At 49.1% G+C, this 14,806-nt stretch overlaps 1 protein-coding gene across 4 annotated transcripts; it reads left to right on the plus strand.

Moving 5' to 3' along the window:
- Positions 1–2,264: 2,264 nt before the first annotated feature.
- LOC103155355 (cullin-9-like) lies at positions 2,265–11,740 on the plus strand. Of its 4 annotated transcripts, none has more exons than XM_016663501.1 (23): positions 2,265–2,369; positions 4,068–4,766; positions 4,890–5,044; positions 5,236–5,841; positions 5,910–6,051; positions 6,126–6,316; positions 6,386–6,572; positions 6,650–6,859; positions 6,935–7,133; positions 7,225–7,426; positions 7,495–7,685; positions 7,755–7,951; positions 8,485–8,633; positions 8,711–8,799; positions 8,903–9,008; positions 9,079–9,306; positions 9,454–9,544; positions 9,627–9,798; positions 9,977–10,082; positions 10,148–10,243; positions 10,312–10,487; positions 10,571–10,704; positions 11,412–11,740. In XM_016663501.1, exons 2-23 carry the CDS (start codon positions 4,073–4,075, stop codon positions 11,603–11,605), a joined length of 4,515 nt encoding a protein of 1,504 aa, XP_016518987.1. In that variant the 5' UTR covers positions 2,265–2,369; positions 4,068–4,072; the 3' UTR covers positions 11,606–11,740. The 4 variants fall into 4 exon arrangements, with proteins under 4 accessions (XP_016518987.1, XP_016518988.1, XP_016518986.1 ...); XM_016663502.1 differs by lacking the exon at positions 2,265–2,369 and adding an exon at positions 3,059–3,261 and having other exon boundaries at positions 6,653–6,859; XM_016663500.1 differs by lacking the exon at positions 2,265–2,369 and adding an exon at positions 3,060–3,245.
- Positions 11,741–14,806: the final 3,066 nt, after the last annotated feature.

Genomic DNA, 14,806 nt, shown 5'->3' on the forward strand with positions numbered 1-14,806 from the left:
ATCGCCCTTTAGCCATTTCCTGAATTGGAAGCTGGATTTGGAAACCAACTTCAGCTTCGTCGTCGGATGAAGCTTTGGAGTCCTCTGGACTTGATAAATCGCTTTATGATGTTCTAAATTAAGTTCTTTATTTGTTTGTTTCCCTTTTTGGTGGTTAATTATTATTTCTGGTTTGAGAGTATATGATTTTATTTTGAAGGGATTAGTGTTAGCTTTAAATATTAATAAAGGCAGCTTAACAATGAAAAGACAGAAGAGAAGTTGTTATGGAGATATGTCTTGTTATTAGCAGTGTGACATAAATAAAAACATGTTTTAAACATTATGTAACTAAAACTAAAATAGTTTTAGGCTGCAGCCGGTATTTAAAACCCATTTAATCCCACCAGCAACAATTGTTGCCTGACATTTTTTCTAACTTCTGGAAGCTCTAGAAGAATTGTTTTGACTTTTAGCAACTAATTGAAGATTTTAAATCAAATAATAATGTGTCTACTCTAAGCAATATCAATTTCATGTATCTAGTGTGACAGGTCACATGACTAGACCTCTTTACTTCCTGCCTGTAACGCTGGAGGTAAATGTCAGTCACAAACCTGAACAAGAGGAAGTCAGTAAAATATTTAAATAAACAAATATAAAATATTTTATACATATGTCCTTTCAAGTGTCTTCTACTGACATATAAAGAAAATTGTATCCATTCATTCATCTTTTAGTCATAAGAAGAGTGAATGTAAGCGTGGCAACAACTGTTGCTGCTAGCATAACACATAGATAGCACTATGCTATGTGTCCATAGCTTTGCTGTTTATTCGATATGCCTTGCTGTTTCCATACAGCTTAAAATTATCAGATATTTAGATCTTCTAGACCTGAAGGAACCTCAAAATTATGTCTTCTAAATCCCACAGTTGAACCCCCCTTTATGCCGCCCCCTCAAATACCAAACCTTTCTACAAAATGTGACCTTTGCACTGAATGACGACTACAAGATGACGCAGCGCCTGAATCTAGTTTAGGACAAGGAAAAGGTCTTGGTCTGGTGGAACAGGGACAATGTCCTCTCAGATGCAGATTTGTTCAAACTAACACTTTCATCTGATTTTGCCTCATTGATGAAATGACCAAATGAGGTCAAAGGTCGCTTGATACATTGAGACAATGACATCTGCAGGATGTGGCATTCAATTTATGTTTCTAAAATATTTCTGAACACTCTTGTAACCATTCTTTGTTATAATAGGTTATGCATATCATGATTTTTCTTATTTTTTATATTTATAAATAGGCCATATGTGTGTAATTCAGACTATGCTGTTTCCCACCGGCAACAATTGTTGCTGAGTATAAAACCTGTATTTTCACTAACATAACCAACATAAAATGTAATAATTCATAAATATGTGTTAGGGAGGTCCAAGAATTGAAATGCATGCACTTATTTGGCAGGAAAAAACTTGGGATTAAAACTGTATCTGTTCGGCTGTGTTGTGGTGGCGCAGGGGTTCAGCAGTCCTCGGCGGCTGACGCAGGTTCGATTCCCGGCCTTGGCGACCTTTGTTGCATGTTTTCCCCCTTCTCTCTTTACCCAATTAACTATCAAATAAAGGCCACTAGAGCCAAAAAAAACTGTGTCTGCTCCATCATATTCTAAAACTAAAACAGTTTTACTGTGTAGCCGGTATTTGAAGCTGGACCGTTGAGGTGTTTTTGGCTTACAGTGATTCTGATGCCCAGTTCTAACAGACTGAAGTTCCGGCCTGGTCAGTCTCATCCTCATGTTCTGGTCGGGTTCTGTCTCCGGTGCGCCCTGCTTGGTTGCCATGGTTTCCATATAAAGCAGCGCTGCGACCATCTCAGCTCCTGGTTCGGCATCCTGAGTTCTGGATCAGACTCCCGGTTCGGAACCTTTTCATGCAACAGAACAATCTCCACCTCCCCCCGACACCAACACGCACACGCATAGCTGTTTACAGGCAGAAATGTGTGAAGCTCATGATGATAACTGAATATCCACACACTAGCTCTGACGTCATCCCTGTGATCACGCGAGCGCACATACTCACCTCGCAAGGTGAGGCATGAGAGTCTTCATCTGAGGGGTTGTTGTCCGTCCTCTGACCGACCTCAGAGCGCTCTGAGCCGGGCAGCGAGCTGACAGAGACCCGCTGAGGAGCCGCGGAGCTCCGGACTTCTGAGAGCCGAGAGAGGAGCTTGGCGGGCGGGCAGCAGAGCGCCCAGGTGTCTGGGAGGCTGGAGGATGAGTCTCCTGCAGAGGAGGAGGAGGAGGAGGAGGAGGAATGAACTGAGAATACAGAGGAGGTGTTCAGTTCAGATCTCCTCCTCATGGTCCTAAAGCCCCGCAGGTAAGAAAATATCTCTCTGCTCTTTGAGGAGCTCCAGCCTCCTCCAGGACCCAAATGGAGGTCTGACCCGGATCAGAGCCGGATCAGGACCAAGAGGACTGTTCCTCCTCACACTGAAGGGGAGGTTCAGCCTCCTGGAGGACCTGCTGAGGTCCTTCATCACTGGAACAACTGAATTATTTAATGTAATAAATAATTACGTTAAATAATTCGTAATTTTGAATAATTACGAATTATTCGACCAGAACACTGCAGACACTCTGCTTCAGATCCAACAGAACCTCTGATTGATGAGAAGGACAAAAGAAGTTTCACATGAACCATTTCAGGTTTTCAGAGAGTTACCTCCTGTGTTAGGCTCTGGTTCTGGTTCTGGTTCTGAAAACCCTGAATGTGGCCTTCTCCGCCCTCTCGTTTGAATATAAGAACATGAAATAAAAAAAAGCTTGAAATAAAAACGGTTAGAAAACATAAGCCCATAAAATATGTGAAATAACTTACAAAACAAAACACCCTTATGAAATAAATAAAACTATAACTGACAACATGATCTCCAGATTAACATTTCAATTTGATGTTAGACATCAATTGTGTATTAATTTATGACAGTTTTTATTTAATTTTGAGTGACGCTGATCTCCGTAGAATCAAGGATACACTTAACCGGTGAAACGAGACGTCATGACAGAACTCCTCCGAACAGAGGGGGCGCTACTGCGCTAGCAGCTTACCGGAAGATTAGCACAGAGGCGGAAGACGCGCTCCGTGGTGTGACAGTGCGCATCAAACCTGCGGCAGAACCCGGACAGAACCTATAGAACCAGGCTGGAAAAGACTGCGTTAGGGCGAAAGAGGAAAGTGCGCGCGCAGTTGCAGGTGCGGGACTCGCCAGGTAAACCGGACTCACACTGAGGAGGGGGACAGGTCCACCGGGTTCCGGTCCGGAGCGGACGACTGTGTTCTCTACACGGTTTGTTTAAAACCAGAACCGTTCCGAACCGCTTCGGTTTAGCTTCGGGTCTACTTCATATGCTGTCTGTAACCGGAACTGTGTAACCTAACAGCTGCTGGACCCGGTTCTCCTCAGCCGTTACCAGGTTCTGGTGTTTAACTGAGCCGAATTCTCCGGAACATCATGGACCAGCAGACCAGAGTCTTGTGTGATGCACGACTGCAGCAGGTTCTGGGTCCTGGCGGGTCTAAACTTGCACCCTTTGAATCCGGAGCGGACTTCGGTGTGACGTCAGCACGTTGCGTCAACGGCACAGAGGGATAGAAACACAGTTAGTTGGTCAACTACCTCGTTAGCTAGTTAACGGTCAAGTTAGTTAAGCTGGTAACTACTTATTAGTTAAACAGTTAGTTAACCTGTCGATCACGTGAGGTAGAAACCGTGACCTGCTGACTTGTGGAGCTGCTCCCTGATTGGCACGTTGATTGAAGGAACCTCAGGCCCAGAGTGGGCCCGGTTCTGACGGATCCAAGGGTGGATTGGACTGTCCTGCTGGCGGCAGGGAGAGTGCAGCTGAAGAACCCTTGACTGAAATGTCCAGGGGACACCAAGAAGGATGAAGGTTCTGATGAGAGGGGTTCTGGTCTGGGTCAAACTCCTCCAGACTCTGAGGATAAAACAGAACCAGGGCCAGTTCCTCGACCCATTTCTGTCATGTCGTCTGATGTGTGTCTCTGTTTCCATAGCAACCATGGTGGGCGAGCGCCGCAATGGGAACCTGCTCGTCCAGCTGGGGCCCAGCCTGCAGGCGTACCCGGAAGAGCTGATCCGCCAGCGACGGACCCACGACGGCCAGACGGAGTACCTGATTCGTTGGTGCCTTGTCACCGTGGACGATGGGTCCAGCTGCGGGGGCGGAGCCGGCGAGACGGGTGGCCCGAGCGGTGTAGGGACCGGCGTAGGCGGGTCCGGTGGCTCCACGTCCGGAGAAGCTAAGCCGGAGAACATCCTGATGTGGATGACGATGGAGGACGTATTCGCCAACTGCCCCACGCTGCTGGGCAAGAGGAAGGCGGAAGCACAGCGCCCCCTACAGCCGCAGGAGAAGCAGCTTGGCGGCGAGGCCACGGATGGAGCCCCTCAGGGCGGTGAAGAGTTCCCGGCAGACGTGACATTCGACGAGGTGGAACTGTCCGACATGAAGCAGGACGTGAAGAACCTGGTGTGCCGCGCCCGGAAGCAGATGGCAAAGAAGAGCGACTTTTCCATCAACATCATGCACACCATCCACGTGCTGAGCGCCTACGCCAGCATCGGCTCGCTGGTCGGCGTCTTCAAGGAGACCGGTGCCCTCAACCTGCTGATGGAGCTGCTGTGCAACAAGGAGACGCAGACGAGGCGCAGCGCCGGCAAGATGCTCCGGGCGCTGGCCTCACACGACGCAGGTCAGCTGCATTCTGGGTAACCTGGCCTGGGTGTAGGGCTTAGTAGACCCGGTTCTGTTGCTATGGGGCGGGCTGATCTGGATAGACCCGGTTCTGACCCGGTGCCCCTATGTCTCCCTGCAGGGAGCCGGGCTTACGTCCTGCTGTCCCTCAGCCAGCAGGACGGCATCGAGCAGCACATGGACTTCGACAACCGCTTCACGCTGCTGGAGCTGTTCGCCGAGACCACGTCCTCCGAAGAGCACGGCATCTCCTTCGAGGGCATCCACCTGCCCCAGGTATTTCCACCTACCCCAGGTATTTCCACCTGTTCCTGGTACCCCACACCTGGGGTGTTCAGTTTCTTTTAGAATTAGGAGAAGCTGCTGTCTGTGGGATACTGTAGCAACACAATTCTGTTGGTTTGGGTCAAAACAAGATAAAAATCAGATGGTTCTGATCTGATTCTGATCCGGTTCTGTCTGTTCAGATACCCGGGAAGTTGCTCTTCTCCCTGGTGAAGCGATACCTGTGCGTCACGTCTCTGATGGACAAGCTAAACACTGCGGAGGGGGAGCCAGGCTCAGAGAGACAGGACGGTAGCCCCGCCCCCTCCGCCTCAGGCTCCGCCCACCAGACAGAGCTCCTCCGCCTTCAGAAAGAGTTTGACTTCACCATGGCTATGGCCAACCTGATCTCGGAGCTGGTCCGGGTCATGGGCTGGGACCGGAACCGGAAGCCCCCCGACGGCTCCGGCCGGCAGCCAGGAGGGGGCGTGGCCTGCAGCGAAGAGCGGGCCGAGGAGGTGCCCCGCCCCATCCTCCGCTCCATCTTCCAGCCCCGGTTTTGCACCTCATCTGTGTCGCCGGCTGCTGGATCCCCAGTCTCGGCACCGGCAGCCACGCCAACCAAGAAGAGGGGCGGGAATGGCTTCAAGGCGCGGTCGGACTTCAGTAGCCGCTCAGCGTATGTAGAGTACGTCCAGGACAGCCTGAAGAGCGGCATGGCGGTGCGCATGCTGGAGGACTACGAGGAGGTGAGCGCCGGCGACGAGGGCGAGTTCCGCTACAGCAACGACGGCTCGCCGCCCGTTCAGGTGAGGACCGGGTCCTGCTGCGTCAGTCAGCTTGGAGCCACTTTTGGATCACGCTGTGCTGTCTGCAGGTCTACTGGAACTCCCTGTCCAGAACCTACTGGGTCCACTGGCACATGGTGGAGATACTGGGCAGCGGAAGCAGCAGCCAGTCCGACAGGGAGACGCAGGAGAAGGCCTCCACCCTGACCGAAACGCTCAAACTCACCGCAGGTAAGGTGGACTTCCTGCCCGCTATGCCTCCTTCTCCTCTCCGCTCCCTTCCTCTCCTCCTCCTCTGCCCCCAGTCAGCCAGACGTTCTTCTCCAAGCCGCCGGGCGGCCTGTACTCGCTGCCCTACCTGACGGAGGCCCTGCAGGCAGAGCCACTGCTGCTCAGCCGAGCAGAGTGGTGGGAGGTGCTGTTCTTCATCAAGAAGCTGGAGCCCAAGCAGCAGCAGGAGGTGCACAGCTTGCTGCAGCAGAGCTTGGAGGACCAGGTGGGGCCCCTCGCCATGTCCCCTGTCTCCAGGTTAGAGCCGGCAGACCCATCTCTGTCCTCTGTCCAGGAGGTGCAGCCAGACGACGCGTCTCTCATCGGCCTGTCCGTCCCCGGAGACGTGTCCAAGAAGCTGCTGCACTACCTGAAGCAGGCGCTGCCGTCCTGGTGCCTCGGCGACCTGCTCTGCTCCCACGCCTTCTGCAAGCACTACCTGCGGCGAGGAGGAGGAAGCCTGGAGGACGAAGAGCTGCTGGGTGAGAGTTAGGTTCAGGGACCTCCTTCCTGACTCTGCCACGCTGCTCACTCTGCTTCTGTCTACTTCCCTCTGCAGCAGAAAGCTCCCTGGCTCCACCCGCTTTGGGAGGAGGAACACAGAGCTTCACCTCCTCATCGTCGGCCTACTCTTCCTCAGCTAAAGGCTCAGTTTCCAAGAAGGCCAAGAAGGAAGTTCCTCTGGACTCTGGCTGCTCGGAGACGGAGAGCGAGCTTCCCTCTGAGGACGACAGCAAGTATCCAGATGACATAGAGGACAAGATGAAAGGTGGGGACATCATCATGACGATGAGGAGCGTCTGTCTCCATGTTGGTGATGAGGTGTAATGCTGTCTTCCTGCAGTGTTCAACAACCCGCGGGTTCAGGGGAAGAAGAGCCTGCTGGAGAAGCTGGGGGAGGTGGTGGACATCCTGAAGAAGGGAGGCTCGGCCTCAGATCCCGCCCTGCAGCTGTCCGCTGTCCTCTTCATCACTCGGCTGCTGGAGGAGAAGAGCGCACAGGACAAGAACTCCATGAGGAGCGATTCAGCCCAGACCATACGGTGAGAGACCTCAGAGTAGCCCCTGTCCAGGACATAGACTGGACCAATTACTCTGTCCAAGAAATGGCCTGAGCTGGTGTGTTTCTGACAGTGACAAGGTGCTGAAGCTGCTGGTGGAGCTGCTGGGCTCTTCCTCCAGGGATGTGGTTGTGAGCACGCTCAGATTGACCCACCTCCTCATGTTGAAGTACGAGTGGAGGGTGTGCTTCGCTACGGAGGGCGGGGTCAAAGCGGTCCTGTCCTGCATGCAGGAGTTCTCCACGGTGGTCCACGTGCTCCAGCTAGCGCTGGCGGTAAGCCTCATCGTCTTCTCTTATGTTGTTGAGAATGATGATGATGATGACCCAGTCCTCTTTCTCAGACGCTGAAGGTCATCACCGGCGCCAGTAAACACGACCTGCGCAGCGTCGGCAGCAGCCTGCCGCTGTCAGAGTCGGGAACCCAGATGATGCTGGAGATCTTCGCCAGCATCGGCTCAGCCACTCCTGAAGGCTCCAAGGGCCTCCTGAGCACCATTCCTTCTGCCATCGACCTCATGCTGAAGTCCAAAGGGTGAGTTCTCCTTCCGAGACGCAGCTCCCTGTTCCCATGACTCCCTGCTCAAACTGTTCTTCTGTGCAGCTGCATGCTGTCGGTCCGGAACGGGCTGCTCGTCATCATCATGCTCATCGCCAGCCACAAGAGCTTAGCAGAGCAGCTGGTGGCTTGCGGTGTCACTGCCATCCTGAAAAAGTGTTTGACACTGTCCAGGGCTGAGACCATGCTGGCCATCATCGCCCTCAACCACATCTCCATGGTGCACAAGCTGGAGAGCAAAGGTACGAACGAGTCTTTGGTGCAGGCATGACCAAGGCCCTTTTCCTTGACTCGGACTGTTGCTGAGATCGTTTTGCTCCTGAAAAGATCCAACATGCTGCAGGATCAAGGGTCAGGGGAGCAGTACTAGGCTGGTTTACATCATCGGGTTATTGGAGAACCGCAGGGCTCTGGTTTGGCCCAGTTCTCTTTGCTATACATCTGCTTCCAATTGATGAAATTACTAGAACTCATGGGATAAATCTCCACCGTTATGCTGATGATACTCAGTCATACCTATACATAAGTCCTGATGAGGCCAGCCAGATGATAGATTATAGGAATGTCTTGAGGAAATTAAAACCACCAGTGTATACCTCACCGTTTTGATCTATGAGGTATATACCCTGTTTACTTTAGTCTGTGAGGCAGATGTCTCGTCTAGTTTATTCCATGAAGCAGCTTTATTTCTGTATTTAAGGTAAGCTCAGGCAACCATAGGTTCTGTGGACCACACAGGTCCTGTTCTATGAATAAACCAGGTCGTCTTTCTCAGAGAGTCAGGACCAACTCGACTTTAAGGACACAGAGCTGCAGATGTTGGTGGTGAGCCTGAAGGAGCTGACGGTGACCAAAGAGGTGATCCAGACCCTGGAGCAGCTACTGTGCGACGATACGTCTCAGCTGGAGGACGAGCGGCGACAGGTTCTGGAAAAGATCTGTTCAGACCCACAGAACCCGTGCTGCCGCCGACCAACAGCTCATCTCGTATTTTTATGCAGGTCACCCACAGCCGGGACACCTACCAGGACCTGGTCCGCCTGATGGAGCAGCACCGAGCTGACCGGGCAGTCCAGCTGTCCATCCTCAGGTAAGGTGCCTCTGGAGCTGTTGCTGCTGTAGTGGTACTGCTGGTATTGCCGACAGCGGCCCCAGTGGTGCTGCTGGACCTTTGACTCTGACTGTACCTGCAGAATCCTCAACAAGTTCCTGGACAACTACGAGGAGGACATGCTGCCATGGCACGAGAGCATTGAGCCGTGTCTGTCCACTATGACGGCGTTCATCAACGATAGAGAGGTTAGCAGTGCTCCTGGTTCTGAGGTCAGAGGTCATGGTGAGAGGCTAACCTGCTATGATGACTCCACAGGTTGTGCAACTCTTCATCCGCTTCTTGTACCGACTGGCTTCACTGAACAAGGACTATGCAGTGGTTATGTGCCGCCTGGGGACCAAGGAGTCTCTGGTGAAGGCTCTGGACAAACACAGCACCAACCTGCTGCTGGTCACCGAGCTGCGAGACCTCATCAGTGACTGTGAGAAATACGCCAACCTCTACAAGAAGATGACCACCAGCGTGCTGGCCGGATGCATCCAGGTGGGCGCCTGCAGGGTCCCTGGACCTGGAGATGCCCTGGAGAACATCTTAGCTTCATCTCCAGCAATAAAGAGCTCAGGACCTCATGGTCTCCAGTGATTGGCTGCTGTGAGTCATGTGCTGCCTGTGTTTCCTGTTGTGTGTCAGATGGTGCTGGGTCAGATCGAGGAGCACCGCCGCAGCCACCAGCCAATCAACATCCCCTTCTTTGACGTCTTCCTGAGGAACCTGTGTCAAGGTCAGTGCAGATGTTCTTTTATGTTCATGGACAGAGTGGTTTCTGAAACTGGTCTAACTGGTGTCCCTGTTGATGTTCCCAGGCTCCAGTGTGGAGCTCAAGGAGGATAAATGTTGGGAAAAGGTGGAGGTTTCCTCCAACCACCACAGAGCCAACAAGCTGACTGACAAGAACCCCAAAACCTACTGGGAGTCCAATGGGTGCACTGGCTCGCACTTCATCAATATTTACATGCACAAGGGCGTGGTCATCAGGTGGGTGTGGTTATCAGGCAGGTGTGGCCATCTCTCTCTCCATCTCAGGAGTTTTCAGGTGAAGGGTTCTGTTGCTAGGCGTCTTTTTGGGGCGAGGTTTTGTGGTGTGGCCGTCTGTTACAGCTGGTCTACCTGCCTGTGTCGCCTGACTTTTGATATTGCGTGTTTCTATGTTCAGACAACTCGCCATCCTGGTCGCCAGTGAGGACTCGAGCTACATGCCGGCCAGGATCCTGGTTCTGGGCGGGGATGACCCGGCCAACATCAACACAGAACTCAACACGGTGAGTCTGGTTCTGGTCAGGTCAACGAGGGCGGTTCCCCATCTGACCCCGCTCCATCTTTACAGGTGAACGTCGCTGCCTCAGCCAGCCGCGTGGTTCTCCTGGAGAACATGACCCGGTTCTGGTCCATCATCCAGATCAGGATCAAGAGATGCCAGCAGGTCAGTCTTTGCTCCTTAAACCTTCTGGGCCTCCTCCACAGGTGTTGATCCGTTCCTCTGTGCTGCAGGGTGGCATCGACACTCGGGTCCACGGCTTTGAGGTTCTGGGTCCAAAGCCCACGTTCTGGCCCGTGTTCAAGGAGCAGCTGTGCCGCCGTACTTACCTGTTCTACAGTACCAAGGCCCATACCTGGTGTCAGGAGGTGGTGGAGGACAAGGCTCAGCTGCTGCAGCTCTTCAACAAGTACAAACTTTTCTCTGCCTGTCAACGAGTGATTCTGCAGCTGCTGCTGACTCACCCGAGAACTTGAATCTGTGTGTGTTTAGGCTGAACAGTGCATTGAGACACGAACAGATGTTTGCAGATCGGTTTCTGCCGGACGCTGAAGCAGCCGAAGCTCTGGGTCGGACCTGCTGGGAGGCTCTGATCAGCCCCATCGTCCACAGCATCACGCTGTCAGGTGACCACGCCTACCCACACACACAAATGATGTCAAACTTATTCCAATCTGCAGGTTTGGTCTGATGACAAACATTTTCCTTCAGTGAAGATCACTCTGTTGTGTGTCTCTCTAAGAACATTTTCCCATTAAAACCTAACATTACATTTTGGAGTTGTCTTATAGAGTGAAGACTCTGTAAGACCGAGTTAAACAAGGAAAAACATTTATTAACCAATTCAAGTATATTTACATATTGGGAAAGCTCATAAATTTAAAGATTAAGTGAATCCAAATTTAGAGACCGGTGAGAGGGACGAAGCCGTAACAGTCCCACCAAATCTAGCATCCCTCTAACTTTTTTAATGGTGCAGGGAACACCCTCACTGCCTCCAATATTCCATTGCTTGTGTATGTTGGACCTCCCAAACTTTATCCATGTATGGCAGCCTGTATCTGTGGAATGTCTAGGTTACTCATAACAAGAAGGCCTCAGCTTGGATGTATTACTGAGACTTAAAGATATAACTTGTTTTGAGACACTTCACTCTCTTCAGAATGTCAACTGTGTTCTGTGTCACTGGACCCTCCCGAAGGTGTAAATATTCACAGGGGTGGTTTCTGAACTTTTGATTTGTTGATAGGTCTTTCTTTTAAGAGGTTCTGGTCTGTAAATATTTCTTTATTGAAGCTTTCTGAGCCTGAACTATGCTTCATGTTCTATCCAGAATCAAAAGCATCCAGTCCACTGTCGTGGCTCCTCAGCGAGTACCTGGAGAACTCAGAGGTGGCCCGCCGCTGCAAGAGCCGAGCCGCCATCTTTAACTCCAGAGTGAGACGCCTCACTCACCTCCTGGTCCATGTGGACACGAGTTCAGCTGATGGCGAGGAGCTCAAACCTCCAATGAAGTCCAGTGAGTGAAACCCGCAAAACTAGCTGGACCAGTTTATGACCTGATAGGTTGAGGTTAAGATGAAGATCCGATGGGTTGGGTTAATGATTTGATGGATTACTGCTCCAACAGCTTAGATACTGATTCAACAGGTTGGGTTCTGATTCGGTGATTTGTGGTCTGACCAGTTGGGATACTGATTCGGCAGGTTCATGATCTGACAGGTTGGGTACTGATTCGACAGGTTCATGATTCAATGGGTTAATGATCCAACAGTCTGGGGTACTGATCCGACAGGTGAGGTACTGATTCAATGGGTTTGTGATCTGATGGGTCTATGATCTGATGGGCTCGTGATCTGATGCGTTAATGATCCGACAGGTTGGGTACTGATTCATTGGGTTTGTGATCTGATGGGTCTATGATCTGATGGGCTCGTGATCTGATGCGTTAATGATCCGACAGGTTGGGTACTGATTCAATGGGTTCATGATTTGATGGGCTACTGGTCCAACAGCATGGGTACTGATCTGATGGGTGGAGTTTCTAATCATATGGGTTAATGATCTGATGGTCTGGGGTACTCAGGGTTTCCCCCAGTGTATTATAAGCCTGGCGAATAGTCAGAGTTTACTTGCTCCCACCCCACCAGGGTAAGTGATGCTTGATTTTGTTTTTAGAAGAAGAAATTTCTTACATTTTTAAAAAAATTATAAGCCGGACTGCAAGCGTCTCTGTTGCGCTGAGCGTTTTGCTGGCGGAGCAGAATTATTCCTAAATGATAGGATTGTAGTTGATGCATTTAACAGGCCACAAAGCTGCGCAGACCAGTCATACTGCTGGCGCCTCCTTGCACTTTGTCGCTGCTTGATGTCTGAAGTTTACTTCTGTGCAGATTGCACACTCCTCCTTTCGCTCAAACTGGACACAGGTTGACCTGTATGGATATTTACATCAACCCCCTGTGAGGAATTATGTTTCTTTGGAGAACTCTACATCAAGGTAGGAGATTAAAACCCACCGTGTTAGCTTTGCTTGTGCAGCTCTATGGTATAAGCTATAGTCGTCTCTTTCAGATGTGCGCATTGAGCGAGTGTTGAGAATGATTTTATCTTTGTGAGCAAAGAATTATGTGATGTTTACATCTCGACTTGCTGCCCAGTGCCTGGCTCTGTTTCTGTGCTGATCAAGATTATGTATGTGGTCCTGGTTGGCCAGTGCGTTAGTGGTTAAGTGGTTCAGCCTGTGGAGGAGCTTTCGCACTTGCCTCGTGGTTGCGCATCACTCTGTTTTTATTTTATCTAATGATAGTTTTTTCTTATTTTTACGGTTACACGATGCATGTGACCATATCAACTGCTTAGTCAGCCAGAGTTAATGCGGGTGGCTGCGCAGAGAGACCAGATAAACTCGTCCCATAAAACTTGGGCAACCAAAACAGTTTCTGTGGCGCTTATAAAAAAAACTCAACAGACACGAAATGGAAGAGCTTCTAAAGGCACATAAATTAAATCTTCTCATTGACCTTCTGTATTCAGCAGAGATGTGCAGTTCAGCGGATTTAGCTCCTCATGCCGGGCTGGTCCAAGGCTGTATGAGACCTTGAGTAGAATTTGACTAAATGATCTCTTTTGCTGCTTAGAACATGAGCACCACTAACAACATTTCAACATGGATTTAGTTCATTCTGGCAGAAGGGAGTCGTTTAACTGGCCAACCTAAAAAGCAGTCAGTTATAATTGTAGTTTACTGAGATGTATTTGTGGACAGAGCTCAAACTCTGCTTATGACATTAGACTATAGCTGTGTTAACAAAACAATTCAACTGAAGATTGTTCTTTTAACTTTTACAAAATAAACTTGCCAGCTTCTTTAAAATCTTAAATTTAATGTTAATCAATTTAAAGTCTTTTAATTTATGTAGGGGTGAATCTAGGATCTGACCTTTAGGGGTGCTGAGCCCCCAGCAGGGCCAAGGCCCAAGAGAAGATATTTGTTGGTGGAGTTTTCTAAATCTAACTGCTTATTTTCATACATTCACATACAAAATTAAATAGTCTTGTCCAATTAAAACTGTTAACTACATATAGCTATGGAAAAAATTAAGAGACCACTAAATTTTTGCTTGGAATTTCGGAGACATGTTGTCAGTAGTTCATAAAATAAAAGAACAATGTTCATTTTACTCAAACATATACGTATAAAGTAGGGCTGTTGTAAACAAATATTTTAGTAATCCAGTAATCTATTGATTATTCTTACGATTAATTGAGTAATCGGATAAAAAAGTTGATAGAACATTTTAGTAATTTCATAGGATTAATAAACGTAAAACCAGTTTATTATCAAGGTAGAAGTTCAGGATAATGACTAGTGAAAATGAATCATTAACCTGAACTTTATTGAAAATCATACGTAGAAATTGCATTACCCTTATTTTTATCTGAACATTATGAGGCTACTGGCCTTTTTTCTTTAAACAAGAATGTTTGTCCATCTATGGAAAAGTGGACATTAGAGTCAGGGTTTAACTATTTCAGTTCACAGTTTATGCAATGGACCTGTCATAGTTTCAGGACCAAACACCTTTCTGTTCAGTCACACATCCTAACATCCTGTACTGTTCTTTAGTTTGACCTGATTTAAGTGACTCCAGAGGTTTGGGAAATGAATTACAAACAGTCACTAATCAAACTTCAAAACAGACCAACAAGAGAATTAACAAGGCTAAGGACCAGGATCAGACTAACCCATTATTAATCCGAATATTTTGCACACATACATAATTTTGTACTGAACAATTTTCAGAACAAAATCTTCAAATAAATATAGCCAATACTTTACACAATTTCCATTCATAAATATCCAAAAAAAATTCTGAATCGACTGGAGAGTCGGGTCAGACTCTCCGGTCCAGTGCTCAACTGGTTTGAATCTTACAGAAAGAACAGCGATTTCTTTGCTTTAACTGGAAACTTCTCATCCAAGAGGTCAGAGGTCACATGTGGAGTCCCCCAAGGTTCAATCCTAGGACCCTCCTATTCAATATCTATATGCTCCCACTGGCTCAGGAAATAAGATCAGCTACCATAACTATGATGATACACAGCTCTACATTATGATGTCACCAGTAGGGGTGTAGCGATACAATAATTTCACAATGCAATGCGATTTTCTGGTCACGATATGATATGTATCACGATATTTGTTGAGCGATACAATTCCCTATG

The sequence above is a fragment of the Poecilia formosa genome, unplaced genomic scaffold (genome assembly GCF_000485575.1).
Source record: "Poecilia formosa unplaced genomic scaffold, Poecilia_formosa-5.1.2 Scaffold422, whole genome shotgun sequence".
NCBI classification, from domain to species: Eukaryota; Metazoa; Chordata; class Actinopteri; order Cyprinodontiformes; family Poeciliidae; genus Poecilia; species Poecilia formosa.